Source organism: Urocampus carinirostris, chromosome 4, assembly GCF_059441175.1.
Source record: "Urocampus carinirostris isolate Australia breed hairy pipefish chromosome 4, RoL_Ucar_1.0, whole genome shotgun sequence".
NCBI classification, from domain to species: Eukaryota; Metazoa; Chordata; class Actinopteri; order Syngnathiformes; family Syngnathidae; genus Urocampus; species Urocampus carinirostris.
In genome coordinates, this window is record NC_142352.1 from 19,058,608 (window position 1) to 19,077,997 (window position 19,390).

The 19,390-nt window shown below is 38.7% G+C and overlaps 1 protein-coding gene across 1 annotated transcript; it reads right to left on the reverse strand.

The window, feature by feature from the left end:
• Nucleotides 1–4,017: 4,017 nt before the first annotated feature.
• Nucleotides 4,018–12,658, reverse strand: LOC148367051 (ileal sodium/bile acid cotransporter-like). Its single transcript, XM_088333198.1, has 6 exons — nt 12,261–12,658; nt 7,717–7,835; nt 6,594–6,682; nt 6,339–6,514; nt 6,118–6,275; nt 4,018–4,122 (listed from the first exon to the last, which is right to left on the reverse strand). Exons 1-6 carry the CDS (start codon nt 12,656–12,658, stop codon nt 4,040–4,042), a joined length of 1,023 nt encoding a protein of 340 aa, XP_088189324.1. The 3' UTR covers nt 4,018–4,039.
• Between the last annotated feature and the right edge of the window lie 6,732 nt (nt 12,659–19,390).

Here is a 19,390-nt window from a genome sequence, read left to right on the forward strand (position 1 = left end):
GCCGGGAGGCCTTCAAATTTTTCAGGATATTATACACAGATCTGCCTAGCAACAGTTTTGCATGATGGGTTGAGTAAATATGTATTCTTTTCAAATATATACTGTACCATACGAACATATTTGACTGGTCTTGATAAAAAAAAAAATCTAAAGTAGACCCCTGGGTTACAGTGCCTCGTATTCACCTTACAGGGTGGAATAATATGTTTGTTTGGCTCTATTTAATAGCATTTTCCCCACTATACAACATCACCTACAATTTCCCTTGCCCAATAACATTGCGGTCATTGTGCACGTCTTAAAGATGCCTGTCTGCTATTGGTCGATGCCAAATATAATGTCGGTCTGCAGTTTGTTGGCGTCACTGCATTATGGAAATTCTGAAATGCTATTGGCTAAACTACCTCCCACAATGGCTTGCTTTCTTTTCAATCAGTTCAGACTCTGGTGTGCATTGTAAAGACTAAATGGGTCCCAGGGCATACTGTGATGCTAAAGGGAAGCAAAAACATGATTACCATGAAAATTAAGATTACAATTATCAAGAAATACAAAGAAGGCACACAAATCACTACCTTCTCTAAGTTGTATGGCTATAACTCTTCTATGGGTAAGAAAAGCCTCACAAGTTTTACAATCAGTTTCATTTTTAATCTGCTGAAGCAAAACAAAAGTATACAATAAACATTTTCCTCTACTTGCAGATATTTCTAATCTTATTTAATCCTATACACTTATATTACACATTAGTCATACTTGTTTTAAAGTTTTTATCTGGGGTATCTGAAGTTCTGAGCTATTTACCATGCTTTTATCCCTCACTATACAGTTGTTTTACTTTGCCATCCCCACCTCAGAACAGATTGATGTTGTATCATGGGGGTTTAATTTGAATATAAATTAAGAGAGAGAAGTTTTTCAACTCCTGCCTTCTCCTAGCACTCTGAAATAAAACGCCTCAAAAAGAGACATTTCAAAATAAAATTGTTATAAACATCCATCCATCCATTATCTGCACCGCTTATCCTCAGTAGGGTCACAGTGGTGTTGGAGCCAATTCCAGCTGTCTTTGGGCAGTGGGCAGGAGACAACCTGGACTGGTTGCCAGCCAGTCGCAGGGCACACAGAGACAGACAACTCACTCGACCTATATTCCATGTTGACAATGTCTGTGTATTGTTTGTTAATGCTACATCCATTGCAACTTGGTCATCCTTTTATTTTGTTTTTTTAAAATATTTTATTTTATGTTATACTTTAATTATTTAATATTTTATTTTTATTTTTGTTGTTTATAATGTGCGGAGCACGGCGGGGCCGTTGTTAGCACGTGTGCGGCACAGTTCTGAGGTCAAGAGATCTAACCTTCCTGTGTGGAGTTTGCATGTTCTTCCCGTGCTTGCGTGGGTTCCCCCGGGCACTCTGGTTTCCTCCCACATTCCAAAGACATGCATGTCAGGTTAATTGGCCGGTCCAAATTGTCCCTAGGTGTGAATGAGCGAGTGATTTGTCTGTCTCCGTGTGCCCTGCAACTGGCTGGCAACCAGTCCAGGTTGTCTCCTGCCCACTGCCCAAAGACAGCTGGAATTGGCTTCAGCACCCCCGCGACCCTCCTGAGGATAGGCTAAGCAGATAATGGATGGATGGATGTTTGTAAGGCAACATCCATGTATTTTGCCAATTGCTATCACCTGCGCTCACTCGTTTAGCCCCAGCTGCCACTCGTACCCTAATTAGTTCTCCTCCTATTTACACACGTCATTCTCTTTCACTCCTGGTCAGTCCATCAGCGAACCTCAGCACATGCAAGGCAAGCTACCGTCTGTCCTTGTCATGATTACCCAAGTGGAGCCACCTGGGGCAATCATCTGGCGCGCTGGAATGTGCCTTCTGATTGGGTTATGTTCCCTATTTAAGCATTCTACACCGAGACATGGGGGTCGGAGGATTAATCCTGTAATTCTGTACATCTGTACCCCGTATGACGCTCCCGATTACCTGTGCCTTGTTTACCTGATTCTCTCTGCCTGCCTCCGATCCGACCTGCTTCCGTCCCAAGCTACGATCATCTCTTCAGTCCCGGTAAACTCAACCTGCTTCCGTCCCACGCTACGATTGGCTACGTCGTCCGAAGTTTCCCGCTAACCCTTGTGCTTCCCCAAATAAAAGTATTGTACGAACGCTCTGGGGTCTCCTGCTCTGTTCTGGTAATCCCCGTGACAGTCCTGTCTTATCCTTTGTCCTACTCATCTGTCCCTGGCTTCCCGATCGTCTCCGGTTACCCAACTTGCTTCCGCTCTCCGACCATGCTCCATTCTCCTGTCCCGGCTGCCCGACTTGCTTCCAATCTCCGACCACGCTTCGTTCGCAAGGGCTTCTTACTCCTCCTGCCCAGCAAGCACAGGATTGCTGTTGTTTTTTCCTCTCGCCCTGACTTCCCCGATCCCTCAATAAAGCATTGTGTTAAACATTACGCGTTTGAGTCCACTGCTCGTACCGGTCGTGACATATGCTCTTTTATGACTTATTAAAAACCATCATACTTTTGCGCGTGTGGAACCGATTAGAACATTTCAAAGGCAAAATAAGGTCGTGGGTACATGACCCAAAACCTGTCCGAACCCAACTGATTGACTTGACGGAACGAGCCCAAAGTAAACCAGATGCTGGTGTTTTTTGTTCTTTTGAAATTTCATTTTTTTTAATGCTTTATTGAACAGAGGCAAATACATTACCATGCAAAAATCGTACAATTTTACGTGAACAGTACACTCAAGTACAACAAACCAAAAATGCGCATTTTGGCAAAGTAGAGCGAAATGAAACTGATTGAAATGGCACTGAAAAGAAAATCATATTTTGCAGAATATGAGCTGCATATACTGAAATATTTGGCTGAAAAGCAGAAATAAAGTGGAAATGACTTCTGACGGGAGGGAGGTAGAAAAAGGGAGCCGTGCATCTCTTTCCTTGTCACCGATGATCAAAGTTTATCCAGATTTCATGATTCGGAGTTACACTGATAGTTTGGTAAGCATGTTATTTATGATAAATGTATCTGAATAACATAACTTCGACACCGAAGTGCGCATTTCGGTGCCAAACTGCAGCATCGATGTTTGTTACGCAGGTAAAAGTTACTTTTGAAAAGTATTACTCATGTAGAAGTAATAAGCAGTCATCTAAATAATTTAATGCGTAAAAGTTAGTGCATGCTGTGGAGATCCTACTCGAAGGGAAAAAAAAAAATCAAAAATGGCAGGTTTGGACTTGATGATTAACGTCCTAAGCCCAAACCCAGCCCGAAATTTGGGCCAAGTCCGGGCCCAAGATCTTACATCTAGCGCGTTTACATTCAAAAGGTGCCTCTACTTACCCATTTTTTAGAATACAAAGCTATTCCCAGAACCAACTCCATTTTTAAGTAGAGGTACCACTGTACTCTTTTGTGTCTCCATTTATGGGATCTCCGGCAACCCCAGAACTGAACACAGTGTGTCATGTTTTGCCTCTGATTAGCTTATCAACTCACTATTTAATCTGGGCCTCCGAAGTAGCACGACGTTGCTGAATCCTGTTCTGACGATCTGGTTCCTGACGTACCAGTTTCCTGATCCCAGCCAGCCAGCCCGCTCCCTGCCCCCACTACCTGCCACCAAATCTCTGATAAATTCTGTAAAACTGCTTATGTCTCATGTCTCTGCATTCGGCGTTCAACCATTAAGAAAAACCGCAGGGTCTTGCTCACGGTATTTATAATTGGTCAAACCTTTATTTCAGACACAGATACAAAACAAAAGTAACAAAAAGAAATACAATACATAAAGCAAAACAATTCGTTTCAGCCAAGTAAAATATATTCACGTAATCTGTTAAAAATACTTTGTACAGATTGATTTTATATGAGTGATTTCTTATCTCAATTTTCAAAAGGTAAATAAAGTGCTTAAGCCATGTCAGTGTTTCCTAGAAAAAGGTCTATTAATCACACGTATACAGTTTGGATTAGGAATCTGAGAGATTTTCGACTCTACTGGATTTACATTGCTGTCTTCAAGTCATGGAGATTGACCATTTGAGCCGAACCCTGACCGTGGCGGGACCTTTTATAGACTTTATACCCTGTAGGGCGAAAAAAACAACAATAAATTAAGAATCAGTCATTCTCTCAGTATTTGTTTTCAATCACATGGCGTGTTGCCATTTATTTTATTAAATTTTAAAGAAATTGAAGTTTTTCCTCTCATGTTCTCTGGTTGATAAATGGTAGTTAGCAAGTAAAGCTGGCGCCTGGCTTTTTCAGGTCATTGAGGCCTTATCTTTTTCTTGAGTGTCTGGTCTGCAGAATAACAACTGTTAAATATATATTGGGAGTTGATGCTTACTTGCTTTATATACTAAAAATAGAGTTCTTCAAGATTTTTCATGATTGATTTCAAAACAATTTGTATGTTTAAAATAATAGTAAATAATAAAAATAGCTTTCTTCTGTAGTCAAATAAACGTTTTTGTATTGCGTCTGTATGTATTTCCCCAAATCTCTATACAATAATTCAAATAAGGCAAAACTAATGAACTGTATATTATACGAAGGTTATTTTGTTCAAATATATGTTTGCATCTTTTCATCATTGCAATGTTCTTTGCTAATTTGTAGTGATGTGTTGTTTGTGAAGAAAACGGCTCTATGAGTCGACTCTTGGAAGTGAACAATGGGAGTTGGCTTCCCGCCAATCAAGAGCCGGATCCCTTCAAGATGCTTTTTTTCTCCTGTGATTGGTATACAGTTTTCCCATGGATTATTTGTTGTTGACTTTTGACTGAAATTTGTTGAGTATATACTGGGGGGCAACATACGTTGGCCTGGAGAGGGATAGGTGCCACTAGGCTGTACTTGCCCGAAACACCTCACAGGAAATGGTGCCCCTACAACCCAAATGGTTAAGGGATCCGACCGACCAAATAACCAATCAAACGGTAAAAAATGTTTGTATTTGATCTTTTTACATTTATATTTCCTGGGTTTTTCAAGGATAAAATGTTCAAAATTACCTTTTTTTGAAAATATCAAGTTTATTCTTGTATTTCATAGATTATTTGCCTTTGCACTTTGCGTCATGTCTTTTCATAGATCCTGAGTTGCTTGACTTTAAAGTTGCTTAGTATAAAAAGGTTCAAGATTTTTTTGGTTTATTAGTAATATACCTATTAAAAACATTTGTTGTTCACCCTACCTTTAGTTTTCTTTGTTTTTTTATTTTATATTTTTTTCTTCTTTTGATCCTTTTTTCTCTCATTTTTCTTTTTTTACATTATATTTTCATCTTTTGTTTCTTTCATTTTTGTCTTTTTTTTAAAGCTTTATTTTATCTCTTTTTAAGGTGGGGTGCATTGTTTGAGGTGTCTTTAAAATGTTTATTGTCGAATATTTTTCCTGTTAAGTATGTGCAAAAAATGTCCAACTGAGCCGATATATTTTTCCCACCTAGCCTATCAGATTTGATCTTACTTTCGGCTGTTCCAGGACTCGCAATACATCAGGAAGCAGGAGAGAGGGGAGGAGGGGTGGAGAGTGATTTTATGCTTGTCCCCGAGTTTTTTTGTCAGTGTAGCCTAAAAATGGTTAAATTACGAAAAGGCCTGCTGCAAATACAGTTCAAAATCCAAGCTAAATCCCCCAAAAGATAAAAAGAAGCATTTATAAATACTTGAGGAAGGAGCTGACTAAGGCGGCACTCATGACTTTAAGCCAGGAGATGGCAGCAGAGAGTATCAAAATTTCAAGTTCTTTACGCCACCTTATGTCATTCTGTGCATAATATTACATAGTAATTCATAATATATGGATCAAAGCAACAAGAACAATCTAAAGAGCTATGTGGGAGCCGAAAGAGTCGACTTTTTTTTGTGAGCCGAGTCGAATGAGTTGCTTCTCGAAAAATAGCCGAAAATCCCATCACTACTAATTTGGATTGCTTACTGTTTCTACGAGGAATTCAGCTACTATCATGGCTAAGAATCGTTCTTAGAAACGTATACCCTAAATTTTTCTCTTTAAAAATGACTTTATTTCTGCTTCAATGTTTTATAAGGCGAGGCCCATGGAATGAAGCTCACCTCCGACGAACAGGACAGAGGTTAACAGCTGAGAAACGCCATAGATGATGGGGATGGCAAACATGGCCTCCAGTTCTGTCGGGCTGAAGGACAGCTGGATGATGGTGTTGCACAACTGGACATTCTGAAAACCCGTCTCCACGGCGATCGTTCGACACCTCAACCCCAAAAAATGGTATCAACGAGTTTGTAGAGCTGATTTTTCGAAACGGTCTTTTTACCTGGACCAAGGTTGACCCACAAAACGGGCTAGGAGGAAACCCATTCCGAAACCCATGGAGGGGTAGATGGTTCCGATGACCCAAAGGGAAGGGGGAATGAGCCACGAAGTCTCGTAAAGAATGATGGCCACCAGAGAAATGATGAGGAAGGAACCAAAGCCTACGATTGTCCCGAACTGGGAAGAAAACACACAATATAAAACCAGTAACAATAACCTTTTTTGTTATTTTGATGAAAAAAAAGCAAATTCCTACCTTGACGATGTTTTGAGCCAAATGGGGCCACCTATGTTTAATATACATCCCGACTGTGATCGGGAAAATGATGGGCACAACAGTGATACCTGTGAAAAAAAATTGGTGCTCCCTTGTTTTTCTTTCTTAATTATATTTCATATCAGTAAAACTCCAAGACATTATTATGACACTGCCAAAAAAAGCCCAGTCAGAAAACTACTCTACAACAAAACAGTATAATACATATATTGATATGTATTATCAATATATTTCATTACTATAAAATTTATAGATAATTTTAAAAAATATTTTACCTTCCCTGAGATATAATTTAGCTCATATTGAAAGTATATTTCACATTTTTTAAAGGTGAAAATATATGGTAAAATAAGAATAAATATAAAGATTTATTTTATTTTATTGTATTATTTTTTTATTTATTTTTTAAATATTTTTTTACATATTTGTAATTGGTTTAATGTTAGACTCTTTGTATTTTTAAATACAAAATAGATATAGAAACTTTTCATTTTATTTAAAAAAATCTTTAAAGTGTTACATTTCTTATATGAAAATATTTCATTTGTTTTTAATCAAATAAAGGGGGATAAATGGATGTATAACATATATGTATATATGTATTTAATGGTAAGAAAAAAAAATGCTTAAAATTAAATGAATAATTTTTCCTTACTAAAAATGAAATCAAATAATACATTTTGAATTTTTGTAGTAAAATAAGACAAAAAATCTTATATACATTACAGATTGATATTTGTTATTTATAATAATATTAATAATAATTTCCTTTGTATTGTCATTCTTTGTAACTATGTATTTATGTGTTAAAACAAGAAAAAAACATGCTTAAATTAAATGAATATGTTTTGCTTACTGAATTATGAAAATGAAAAGTTGGTAAATCCTTTTCTTTTTAGTATTTAATATGAAAAACAATATTTTTTAAAGTGTAAAAACGCTTGTAAAGCAAGTTAAATATATATTATGTAAAAGTATCTGGAAATCAAAATAAGAAAAATAATACATCAAATTTAGAAAATTATCCTCCATTTGATGAAACATTTTTCTCCCAGCAGACATCTGTTTTATCGCAATACCCATTCTCGAATACTGTATTTACCAATTTGATCATAAGGGATTTGGATGTTGTCCGAATTCGTCCAGGCGGAAGTGTAAATGAGAAGACATAAAGGCATCATTCCCACAACCAAGATGGATGAAAATGTAGTCATGCTGACACTGAAGAGAAGAAATAGAAATTAAACTCAAAAAATTGCTCTAACTACACTACAAAAGGCATAAACTACACTCCTGCCTCTTCAGGCATTTTTAATCAAGGGTTTTATCATGTTAGCTATCTGCTAAGCTAACCAGAATCAAGTGCGATTAGAATAGGACTCGAACAATTCGGTGGTCAAACACCGATTCCGACAGATAATTATCTTATATTTCATCTCATCTCATCTCATCTCATTAGCCGTACCGCTTATCCTCAGTAGGGTCGCGGGGGGGCTGGAGCCCATCCCAGCAATCATCGGGCAGTGGGCAGGGGACACCCTGAATTGGTTGCCAGCCAATCGCAGGGCACACAGGGACAGACAACTCATTCGCTCATTCACACCTAGGGACAATTTGGACCGGCCAATTCACCTGAAATCTTATATTTATTTGTTTATTTATTATTCAGCCAGTATCAACCATCAACATGATATCTACCGGAAATCATTTTGTCACGCATTTTTTACCGAGGTATCACTGTATAAAGCATCATTTAGCGCCAACCGCTGCGGGTTCTGATTGGCTCCCTGCCCCTATTTAAACCCAGTCCTGTCAATCCCCTGTTGTCAGTCCGTCTGCGAACCTCTGTTTATACAAGGCAAGCCTTTTTGACCCTGATTTCTGCCTGTCCCGTTTTTTCTCCCTTTTGTCTCCGGCTACGACCCCTTTTTGATCCCAACAATGTCTGCTCCCCCATCCTGGCTTACGACCCCGACCACGCTTTGCTCTCCCAGTGCCCGCTACTGACCAGTTTTTTTGTACCTGACACCGGCACTGCTCGCTACGGAAGATCCACTTCCGTGTTCGGATCACAATACGAGTGTGAGAGGTACTTGCTTCCCGCGTCCAGCGAACACCGGCTCGTGGGCGCAGCACTTCCTCTTTTTTTTGAATAAAACGGTAAAGTTACGCGATTGGGTCTACCCTGTGTGCTGGTCGTGACACAATGTGGGCCACCGCATCATTTTATCAATGCTGAGAGAAGCTCAAGAGAAAAATGAGCTGCATCACATTAAACAATGACTTCTAGTTTTAAAATAAGTACACTGGATGTTGCCAAATCTAAGCACCATTCCCAAAACTGTTTTGCTGGCTACCATTAATCAACCAGAAAACATTGAGGAAACCCATCCCAATGTTATTTTACTTAAAATAAAAGTCACAGACCCGCTGAACAAGACAACATTAAAAATAATAGCAACTATGTGTCTTTGAAAAAGTTTAAAGTAGCTTTATCTCTTTTCTTTAATATATATTTACACTATTATGTAAATCCCGCGTGTGTGTTTGTATGTGGCTTATAGGCTCTGGAATGGCTGAATCGATTTTACTTTGGGCCCTTGGGAGTGTCTTTAGCTAGGTTTTGTGTCAAGGCTGCCCCGGTAAATACCAACAAAATTGATAAACATCTGCTTTCGTGTGCATGAAGTCATTCTGTTCTTCTGGCTCCCTGGCGCATTTTCAACAAACCACGGCCCTGACAACCTCGCTCAAGTAGAATGCCCAGTAACATCAGGCCATTATGCCTGTTAAATCTAACAGCAACGTGCCCATATTCAGGAATTTTTTTTCAAAAAACAATAAAAACCAGGAAGAATTTGAAATCATTAAATCAATCATTTCAATTTGTGTTTGTATGCTAGTTTTGTTACTTTTCACTTTGCATCAAATTAACTTAAGTGTAGTGGAAATGAATTGCATTTTTCTGTTCCTTTTTTTAAATGTATTTTTCTACTAATTATCTACAGTTGATACATTTTAAACCGATTAAACTTTAGTTAAGGAAAACATATTGAGGAAAATAAACCCTCAATAATCGTTTTAAAATTGAATCTCAAACCCCTGATTTTAATTGTGAGATTTTGAAAGATCCCCAATCCCACAGCTATTGCACATTTTTTTTATGCCATTAATTTACGAGGCCGGCCCCTGCGAGAGTGCTTTTTTGCATGGCCCTTAAAATGAAAAGAGTTGGCCACCCCTGATGTAGACACAGTATATACCGAATGTGAAATTGTTGTGTGCAAATTACAGTTAATATTTCACCAGGACCAAATTACCCTACAGGCATTGTTTTTTTTCTGTACCTTCTTTCCTCCTGGTCACTATGTCTCTCCTGAATACTCACATTGCCATCATGCCTTTTACCTGGTACATTTCGTCTTTAATGGTTTTCAGCGATTGTTCTTTCAACATTTGGGTATACAGACGCTGCTCTACTTACGAACGAGATAGGGTCTGGATGATCGTTGGTCAGTTGAATTTGTTCCTAAGTTGCTTCAGTGCTATATTTTGTATGGAATGTATGTTTAAGGCTTGTATAATTAACCTGTATTGTTTTGTAGTAAAAAATAAATATTTCATAAAATAAAATGCTCTATAAAGATAAACAAAGTTGAGTTTAACTTACTTTTTGAAGATAGGCTTCAAGAGTTAGGCGACTTCTTCCTCCATGGTAGAAGGTTGCCGAAACAAAACGATTTCTCAACCGCATCAAGCTTTCATATTCCACTTTCATTTCAAATGAAACGCCTTGCCTCTTCTTTACACTTTACACCAACCATTTTGAGTGGATGCACGAGATATTAAACAATAAAAATGTCAAAGTTCTTAGCACGCTCGAGATACAGTATAGTATGTTTACACACGAACTAGGAAGAGGAAGCGAATTTCTTATTTGGGGTGGATGCTGGGTGACCTCTCACAGCACCACCACACGCCGGTAGCAGCGGAAAGAAGCACCACCCTACTGTCCTCTACTCAGAAAAAGGTGCACAATACAAAATCTAACTTACAGCAATGTCCGGATATTTTTCGACATCCCCAAAAAATGTTCGTATCTTCCGTTTTTCGTAAGACGAATGGTCGTAAGTAAGGGAGCGCCTGTCCTGCCTTGCTTTTCTTTCATGTTGTGTTTAGCTAGGCCTAGGCAGTGTTCCTACACATTTTGCGTTGTCTTGCTTTTTTGTTTTTGTTCAACTAGCGTTGGTGTTCCAAAATATCCTATGTGGTCTTCCTTTTACATTTTTGTTTTATTAGTTAGTGTTCCAACATATTCAGTCTCCCAGTATTAAGGACATTGCCAAATCGGAAGGGGGGATTACCACTTGTGAGGCCCCTTCTCAAGGTTCCTGTGTGCTGAGGTTTTGAGTTTTTCCTTGCCCGCCTGTTGGTTTAAGATCAGGGGATGGTGTAATTGTAACCTGTGCAGTCCTTTGAGACATTTTGTGATTAAGGGCTATACAAATACATGTGACATGACTTAATTATCAGGAATTATATCCTGTAAGCTATCTGCTAAACTAAACAGAAGAAAGCACATGCAAAATCCATCTATCCATTACCTGCACTGCTTATCCTCAGTAGGGCTGCGGGGGTGCTGGAGCAGTGAGCAGGGGACACCCTGAACTGGTTACTGGCCAGTCGCAGGGCACACAGAGGGACAGACAACTCACTCGCTCATTCACACCGACGGACGATTGGGACCTGCCAATTAACCTGACATGTATGTTTGTGAATGTAGCAGGAAACCGGAGTGCCCGGAGGAAACCCACGCAAGCACGGGAAGAACATGCAAACTCCACACAGGAAGGTTTGATCCCACAATATCAGAACTGGCTATCCTTGCAAAGAAATATGTCTGTAACCAATCAACGATTGTGTCAATTGTTCAAAATAAGGAGGCGATTAAAATAACAAATAATTCTCAGGGCAATAAAATCTTCACAAGTGGAAGTTTTAAAATCAGTTCTAATTTTAATCCTCGGTCTACTCCCCGATCCACTACTTGCACCCACTAAATACACTGTACCAGATCAAGTCACGTCACATCAAAGGTAACTCAAATATAATTTTTCCCTTGCATGTACAGTATACTTATACTTATAATCTCATACAGTACATGTATATCCATCCATCCATCCATTATCTGCACCGTTTATCCTCAGTAGGGTCGCGGGGGTGCTGGAGCCCATCCCAACTATCTTCGGGCAGTGGGCAGGGGACACCCTGGACCCGGTTGCCAGCCAGTCGCTGGGCACACAGGGACAAACAACTCGCTCGCACATTAGCACCTAGAGACAATTTGAACCGGCCCATCAATCTGAAATGCATGTTTTTGGAATGTGGGAGGAAACCGGAGTGCCCGGAGGAAACCCACGCAAGTACGGGGAGAACATGCAAACTCCACACAGAAGGTTTGATCCCACAATCTCAGAACTGTGTCGCACACACTGCGCTGCCGTGCTGCCCCACACAAGCAAAGTAGTACTCAAAAATGCAGTGGTCGACAACGATCCCAAACTGATTTTGATCAAGAACCGAGGTCTCTCTGTATAAGGACAATACATTTCTTTTGATTTATAAACGCAACCAGAATTTTCTTACCTTAGGTCTATATCCCCGTCCACCAAGATGGTTATTATATTGGAAGTGGATCCTCCTGGACTGCACCCCAAAATGATGACGGCAATGGCCTGAATAGGCAACACACCGAAGGCAGTGGAGAAGGCAAAAGCCGTCAAAGGCATCACACCAAATTGGCAAAGAAACCCAATGGCAAGGCCCCAGGGTCTCCTTAGGTGGCCCCAAAGTTTTGGGACCTCCACAGCGCAGCCCATGGTGAACATGACCACGGCTAGCATGACACTGAATAAAATTCTCACTACGAGAGTCAGTTTGGCGTTGGGGTCCGGCGTGGGGGCAAGGCAGTCGGCCCCTGAGCAGATTGTGGCCCCTGAGGGACATCCAGGAAGTTCTGCACTTGTTTCTTTCAATAGAAACATTTTTGAAATGCAGTTGCAGTAGATACAATCATCTCTGTCCTGTCCACATTCGAGAGACTCTATTCGTGTCCTCGTGCAACCTGCAATGCTTCGATTTTACTGGATGGATTTTTTTTATTGTCTTGATGATCCAATAAGAAGGATGTAATGTCCCACCCGAATCGTATTGGTCAAGGAACCCTTTTCATATTTTATTGGGTCAATGTTCAAAGTATGCGGTGATAACATTGTTTTGAAGTATAACGATTTATTATCAAAACTAGATTACAGATCCATCGTAGAGAGCATACTGCGTAGTGCAAACAGGAAAGCTTATAGAGAGTCATCAACACAGAGCAGAAAATCATCAACTGCTCTCTGCCCATACTGTAGGGCATTATAAAAGAGCAATCTTACCGTGCCACCATCTCTTTGACCTGTTTCTTCTGAGACAGTTTCTTCCCCAGGGCCATCACCACCCTAAAGAAGCACACAACACTGTGAAACTATTATGCTGCCTATGCCCAATTTCGTTGTCACAATATGTCAACCCATTTTCTAACAATGACAATAAAAGTATATTCTATTCTATTCTTTGTTTAGAAAAGTGTATTTTTATTTTATTTCTCTGATAATGTTTCCATAGTGCAGTGCATAGCACATTCGCCTCACACTGGACAATTTTCCGGTTTGATACCGGGTGGAAGTATGTTGGCCTGGAGGGGGATGGGCGCCACCAGGCTGTACTTGACCTAGACACACCATAGGAAATGGTGCCCCTACAACCCTAGGGATTAGGAGATCAAACCAACTCTTATTTTGGAAATATGTTACCGCGAATGTCTTGCCGCAATCTACTGTAATCCCTCGCTGTTTCATATCTTGTACTCTGCAGCCTCACTGCATCACGAGTTAAACAATATTCAGAGAGCCATTATCCCTGATCAGGGGCGTTACCAAGGCGTTCGGGGATGGGGAATAGCAGAAGTGTTCAGTGCCCACCCACTGACACGCCCTGCACACCCAAGGAAAAGTGGATGTAGAACTGACGGCAGTCTGGGCAGTGCACATGCAATCTCATGGGAAATATAACGCAAGAAAAAAAACAAAAAAAAAAAAACAACATTTGATCAGTATATTACCAATAATAATGCAATATTATGCATAAAATGATTTATCATTTTTTAAAATCTATAATTCTAATAAATTATAATAACATTTACTTTTTCACAATACAGTGAACTTTTAACTTATTCAAACCTAAACCGTTTTATACCAACTTTAAAGTAAAGCAACTGGAATCCTTGCGTAGCACAACAAATTGTCAATTAAAATGATTGACTTCAGTGCAACAACGAATAAACTACAAAATACAAGAATGAACGACACTGATTTAAAAAAAGCTAATTAAGAAACACATCCCGGAAAAACACTGGAAACCTACATTAAAATCTTTACAATTAAAAAAAGAAAAAATATCCAAACATTAAACCTTTTAAATACTCACCAAATTTAAAGTCAACAACAAAAAAACAATCACAGGGGGAAAACAAGTGTCTGGAAGGGAGCCGGCTGTCTATTGTTTTAAATAATGGAGCTTGATGTAAGATGCATTTTTGTCAAGCGTTTACACCTAAAATGAACTACCCAGTCTCATATTGCCGTGTGCTGGGACCGGCAGAAGGAACTTTTGTTTGGAGGCTTGCATGAAATGCATGGTTGTGGCTGCAACACATTATCCCCAGACTACTATTGCTGAGAGAAGGGAGTGGCAGAGCCCATTTCTATGGCTGCTAAAGTATACCTTCGTTGCCTGACTTAATTAAACTGCACTGGTTTGGCCATGATCCATTAGCCCCGGTCAAGTATTGCTGGGAACGGGGGCCAAGAGCGCACATTTGTGTTACGTTTTCTATTCTTTCTGCCTAAAATAAACAGCTCTCGTGCAGCCACGAGCCATTATCTGTAGTCAATTATTGCTGCGAACTGGCAAAGTGCTTTTTTTTTAAATGGGGAGACTTTTGTTCTGGTGCATTCCAACTTAGGGCAGTCTCCAAGCACTCCTGAGCAAATATTTTCCTATTTATCTTCACATTCTTTCATTTTTTTAAACGTTATTTTCTCTTTAGGTTTTCTATTATATGTTTATCATACATAGCCACGTCTAATCTCGTTGTAAACAATGTTAACTGTATTGTTTTCAGTGACAATAACGACAATTCTAATATTTTATGATCGACTATAATAGGCTGTTTGAGTTTTTGCCATAATATGCAATAGTAAAACAATCAAAGTCTTGCAATATTTCAGTTGATTTGTAAAGAAATTAGAATATATGACATTTTTGTTTGATCAAATGCACTACAGGGAAAAAATAACTTTATCACAATACTTTATCCAGATATCCTGAGACAGCCCTGACAATTTCACATCGTGTTGGTAGTTTAAAAATCCCTGTGTCAGAATTTAGACGCTAGGTGGAGATAAAACCCTATCGTCAGCCTAGTCGCCATGGAAACAAATGAGCGTCTTTTACGGTTAGGAGAGTTTGTGACGTCATTTTCAAGCGAGAGAAGAAACGTGCCCTTATGGACACTTTAGGGAACACTTGGTAAATTTGTATACTCACCTGTGTGGTTGAAGGCGCTCGAAGAATCATCTTCAGGCGTGAAATGGTCCGAAACGTGTAAATGAGTTTTTCTCTGTTCTTTCTTTCTTTTTTTTACCAAAATGCAAAGAATGAAAATTCCCGCACGACGCTTTGATAAAAATGGTTCAAGAGAAAAAAACTGTCGAGTTGAAAAAAAAGATAATTGTATAATAATGTAGTTAGATAACACAAACTATTTTACTTGTAATCATTAACATTGTCTTACCTAACCGATTGTAGCTTATTTTAGCTCACTGTATCAATGTTGTTCAAAATTCGAAATGACTACAGTACATCATTCGTGATCGGTGCCCTGCCCACGTTAAAATCCCGATAACACGTCAACGCATCATTTGCTCCGTTCATAGACCGCAGGAAGGAACAGCATCAAGCAGAAGGCACCTTGCCCACGAGGGGAATAAACAAACCGAGAAGTTTCAGGTAAGAGTAAATAATTGCAACGTTATTTCATTTTGCCCTGTTTAGTTTATTCTTGTGGTTTTCGCCAGACGTTTTGTGTTCTAGCAGTTTCCCGAAAGCTCAGCCCATTCATTGCTCGCTGCAGAATCTTCTGCAGGGATGCTGCAGTGAGGCACAACCTTAGAGCGATCGAAACTCGTAAATTCCTTTTATATTTGTCTTTATTTTAGAAAGACTACAGGATTAAAAGGGAAAGTCGTAAAACTCTTTTACGATGGGCGGTTAAGTATATAAAAGTGGAGCACCTGAAGAAGCTTTCCTTACCTAAAGCGTTTTCAATTGTCGCTATTAACAATTCAGATTGAATAAAATGACAGGAATTAAGTTGTAGAAAACCGTATGTTTTTCTGTGCTTCTTATAAAAGTGTAATGTCTACTATTTAATACAAAGCATTAATCATATTAAATAGGGTTACAGTATTCAATACCCCTTAGTTTTAATCTGACAAAAATCATGTATCTTGATACCATCTGCCGATACCATTAGGACATAAAAAGCCCTTGGTTATGCAAAATTATTTATAATATTTATATTTTCTTTAATATTGTATGTATTATTCTTAAATGGCATCTAGAAGGCAGGCAATACTGATAACGGCGACCGAGTACCAATAATTTAAAAAAGCCTAGTTTTGGCTCAGATATCTGATATCAGTACTCCCTATGTCCAATTTTATTACTATTTTTTAAATAATTTCAGTGTGGTTAACATGTTTTCTGATTTACATTCATTGAAATATATATTTTGAATATGTTGTCGATGTCATGTGAAAAATGTAATGTAATGTTTTTTTCCCAAGCTGTATAATAAATAAATAAATAATGATTTCCTTTTAATTAATTTTTATGATTTTTATTTACATTAAAGCAACAATGGCTTTTAATAATGACAATAACCCTTTAAATAATTCTTGAGTAAGACAAGAAATAATTTTGAGTAATTTGTTTCGATTTATAAACATTGTAAATATAATTTTACGAATTAATCTTTATTTCATTTTCTCTCCTGTTAGCTGCTCTGTGATTCGCTACTGCTAGTTCTTGCTAGCTACTTCCTCCTAGATTCTGCTTGTTTGATCACTTAGTCCATTGTCTGAAATAACGTCTGCCCGGACGTCGGCCGTACAACTTACAAAACGTCTCCGCCCGGGTGGCCGACAACTTTTTCAAGAAAAAAAATAAAACAAAAAAAGCATAAGGATTTTTTTTTTTAAATCAAACGTATGCTTTATTCAGAGTTCGAAATCTTCGTTCGTTTTGGAAATATGGGAATTCCGGTTCGTTTGGCAATTTGCATACACAGCAGCCAATCAGAAGCCTGCATCAACTAACTTCCCGCTTCCGGACTTTCCCGAGCGCATTTGCATATCATTTTCCTAAGTAGACACACAGAGAACACCAGAACCAGACACACAGAGAACACCAGAACCAGACACACAGAGAACACCAGAAAAATGAATAAGTGGTTAGGAATCGAGCCAAAACTTCAGTTCCATATGAAAGATTCAAAAGAAGCTAACAACATTCATGACGCTACAAAATGTAAACGTTCATTAAAAGCATCGTGGAAAGAGGAGTTCAAGTGGTTTGTAGCAGACGACGCAACGCAAACATTGAATGAATAAAGATGAGTAAATACAAGTGTGTATACTGAGGGAATTTTCACAGTAGATATATAATAAACTTAATTTTAAAGTGTTCTGTTATACATTCTGATTATAAATCCTTAAAACTTTGCAACAATTGTTTTTTTTTTGCGAATAGTCGTCTTTTTGTGTTTCAAGTTGTGAAAAATAAGGCAGGCAACTTTCTTTTATTCTTGTTTTCTACTTCATTCTAACACCTGCTTCCATACTCACTTCAAGAAGATAATAGTTTCTAGTTAAAAAAAACTTTTTAGGCTATGTATTATGCAAAATAAAATTGCTCATTGTCCTATCGCCTGCTACTGGCTGCACCTTTTATCCGCTACAGCTAATTTTAGCTATCTACTTCATGTTAGCTTCTGCTTGTTAGCTTGTTTACGCCAGCAAATAACTGTACACAATTAGTTTTTACTTTTAAAACCTTGTTTTACGTATACATATTTCTTTAAGATTCCCCTGTGATCTTAGTTCTTGCTAGCTACTTTCTCCCAGCTTCTTCTTATTCGCCCTTCAAGAAATCATTGTTAGCATTTCCCTCATCTTAAAAACTTAAAACACATTTCACAAAAACATATTGCCAGCTTTTGCAAGCTTCACCTACTATCTTATCTACTTATGTCAGGCATTTCCTGCTAGATGCTCTTCTCCTTTAAAGTTTTTCGTGCAATCTACTTCATGCTAGCATCTGATCGGTTGCTCGCTTACTCCAGTAAATTATTGTTAGCAATTAGTCTTTATTTATCTATATACCAAAGACATATGCCCCTAGTGGGAGGTTGCTAGAGTCAAAAACATACTCTCATTCATTCCCCTTCGCGCTTCCTCACCTGACACCGAACATTAAGCCCCCAGCACAACAAGGGGTGAGTTAGTTGAACTTTTTATATGCAGAGAGGCCCGACAGCATACACTGGTTTACCCCCTCTGCATCATATGCATCAATATCAGTCATTCTTAACTATCCTTATCCATTTGTATATATCCTTTGCACACACTCTTGCAACCATAAAATTCACCGACCTCATATCCAGAGCATGTTTCACACCATCCATCCATCCATGTTTAGGCCTTCCGCTCATTCAATTTCCTTCAATTTCTGCACGACATACTTTTTTAGTCAAAGGGCTTCATCCATTCTTTCCATATGTCCAAACTATCTCGAAACATTTTCATCAACCCTCTCACCACACCAGTTTTTCTCCTTTCTTCCTCATTCCATAACCTATCCAGTCATGTCACTACACACATATTATGCAAACATCTAATTTCCGAGACATTTAACCTATTACTTTCATTTACTCTCAAACCCCACGCCTCTGAACTATACAACACTGTTGGTACCACCACACTTTCATACAATCCTTGCATCCGTTCGTGGATCTCTATATTTGAACAATTCGCTCAGCACACTCATTGCCTTGCACCCTACAAAATACAAAATAATTACAGAATAATCTTGCTATTTTTTGCTAGCTATTCACATCTATTAAAGCTTGTTCTTGCTAACTAATTCATGCCTTACTCCAAGAAAAAACAGTTTTCATTTTTAAAAACTTTTGGGCTGTATATCAGGGAGGCCAACACGGCCCCCTATTTATACAACTTTGTCATTATTTCAGTTGTGATTTATTTTGTAGCCAGAAGTAGCCTTGAGCGTTATCTTATTAGACTTGCTAGAACCCGGTCCTGTATGTTTTTGGAGTTTCACTGCTCCAATACCTGGATCATTATCAAGCTCCCACACAACTTGCTGACAAGCTGAACATTTGCGTCACCTGAGTTGTAGAAGAGAACCCTCCAAAACATGCAGGACATGCTTCTCTCGAGGATAAGGATGATATATCTTGGAAAATAATCGTAATATTTTTGCTAGCTCCCCCTCTGTTATCATTTGCTGAAGCTCCTCTGTACAAGCTGCTTCATGCTAGCTCCTACTAGATGGATTGCTAACTCCATGAACTAATTGTTAGCATTTCG

Coding starts and splice junctions, on each gene's coding strand:
- LOC148367051 (XM_088333198.1), bottom strand. CDS start 12,658: ATGTTTCTATTGAAAGAAACAAGTGCAGAACTTCCTGGATGTCCCTCA. Junction 7,836..12,260: donor GACGGGGATATAGACCTAAG/GTAAGAAAATTC, acceptor TCTTCTCTTCAG/TGTCAGCATGACTACATTTT. Junction 4,123..6,117: donor CTCTGTCCTGTTCGTCGGAG/GTGAGCTTCATT, acceptor TTCGCCCTACAG/GGTATAAAGTCTATAAAAGG.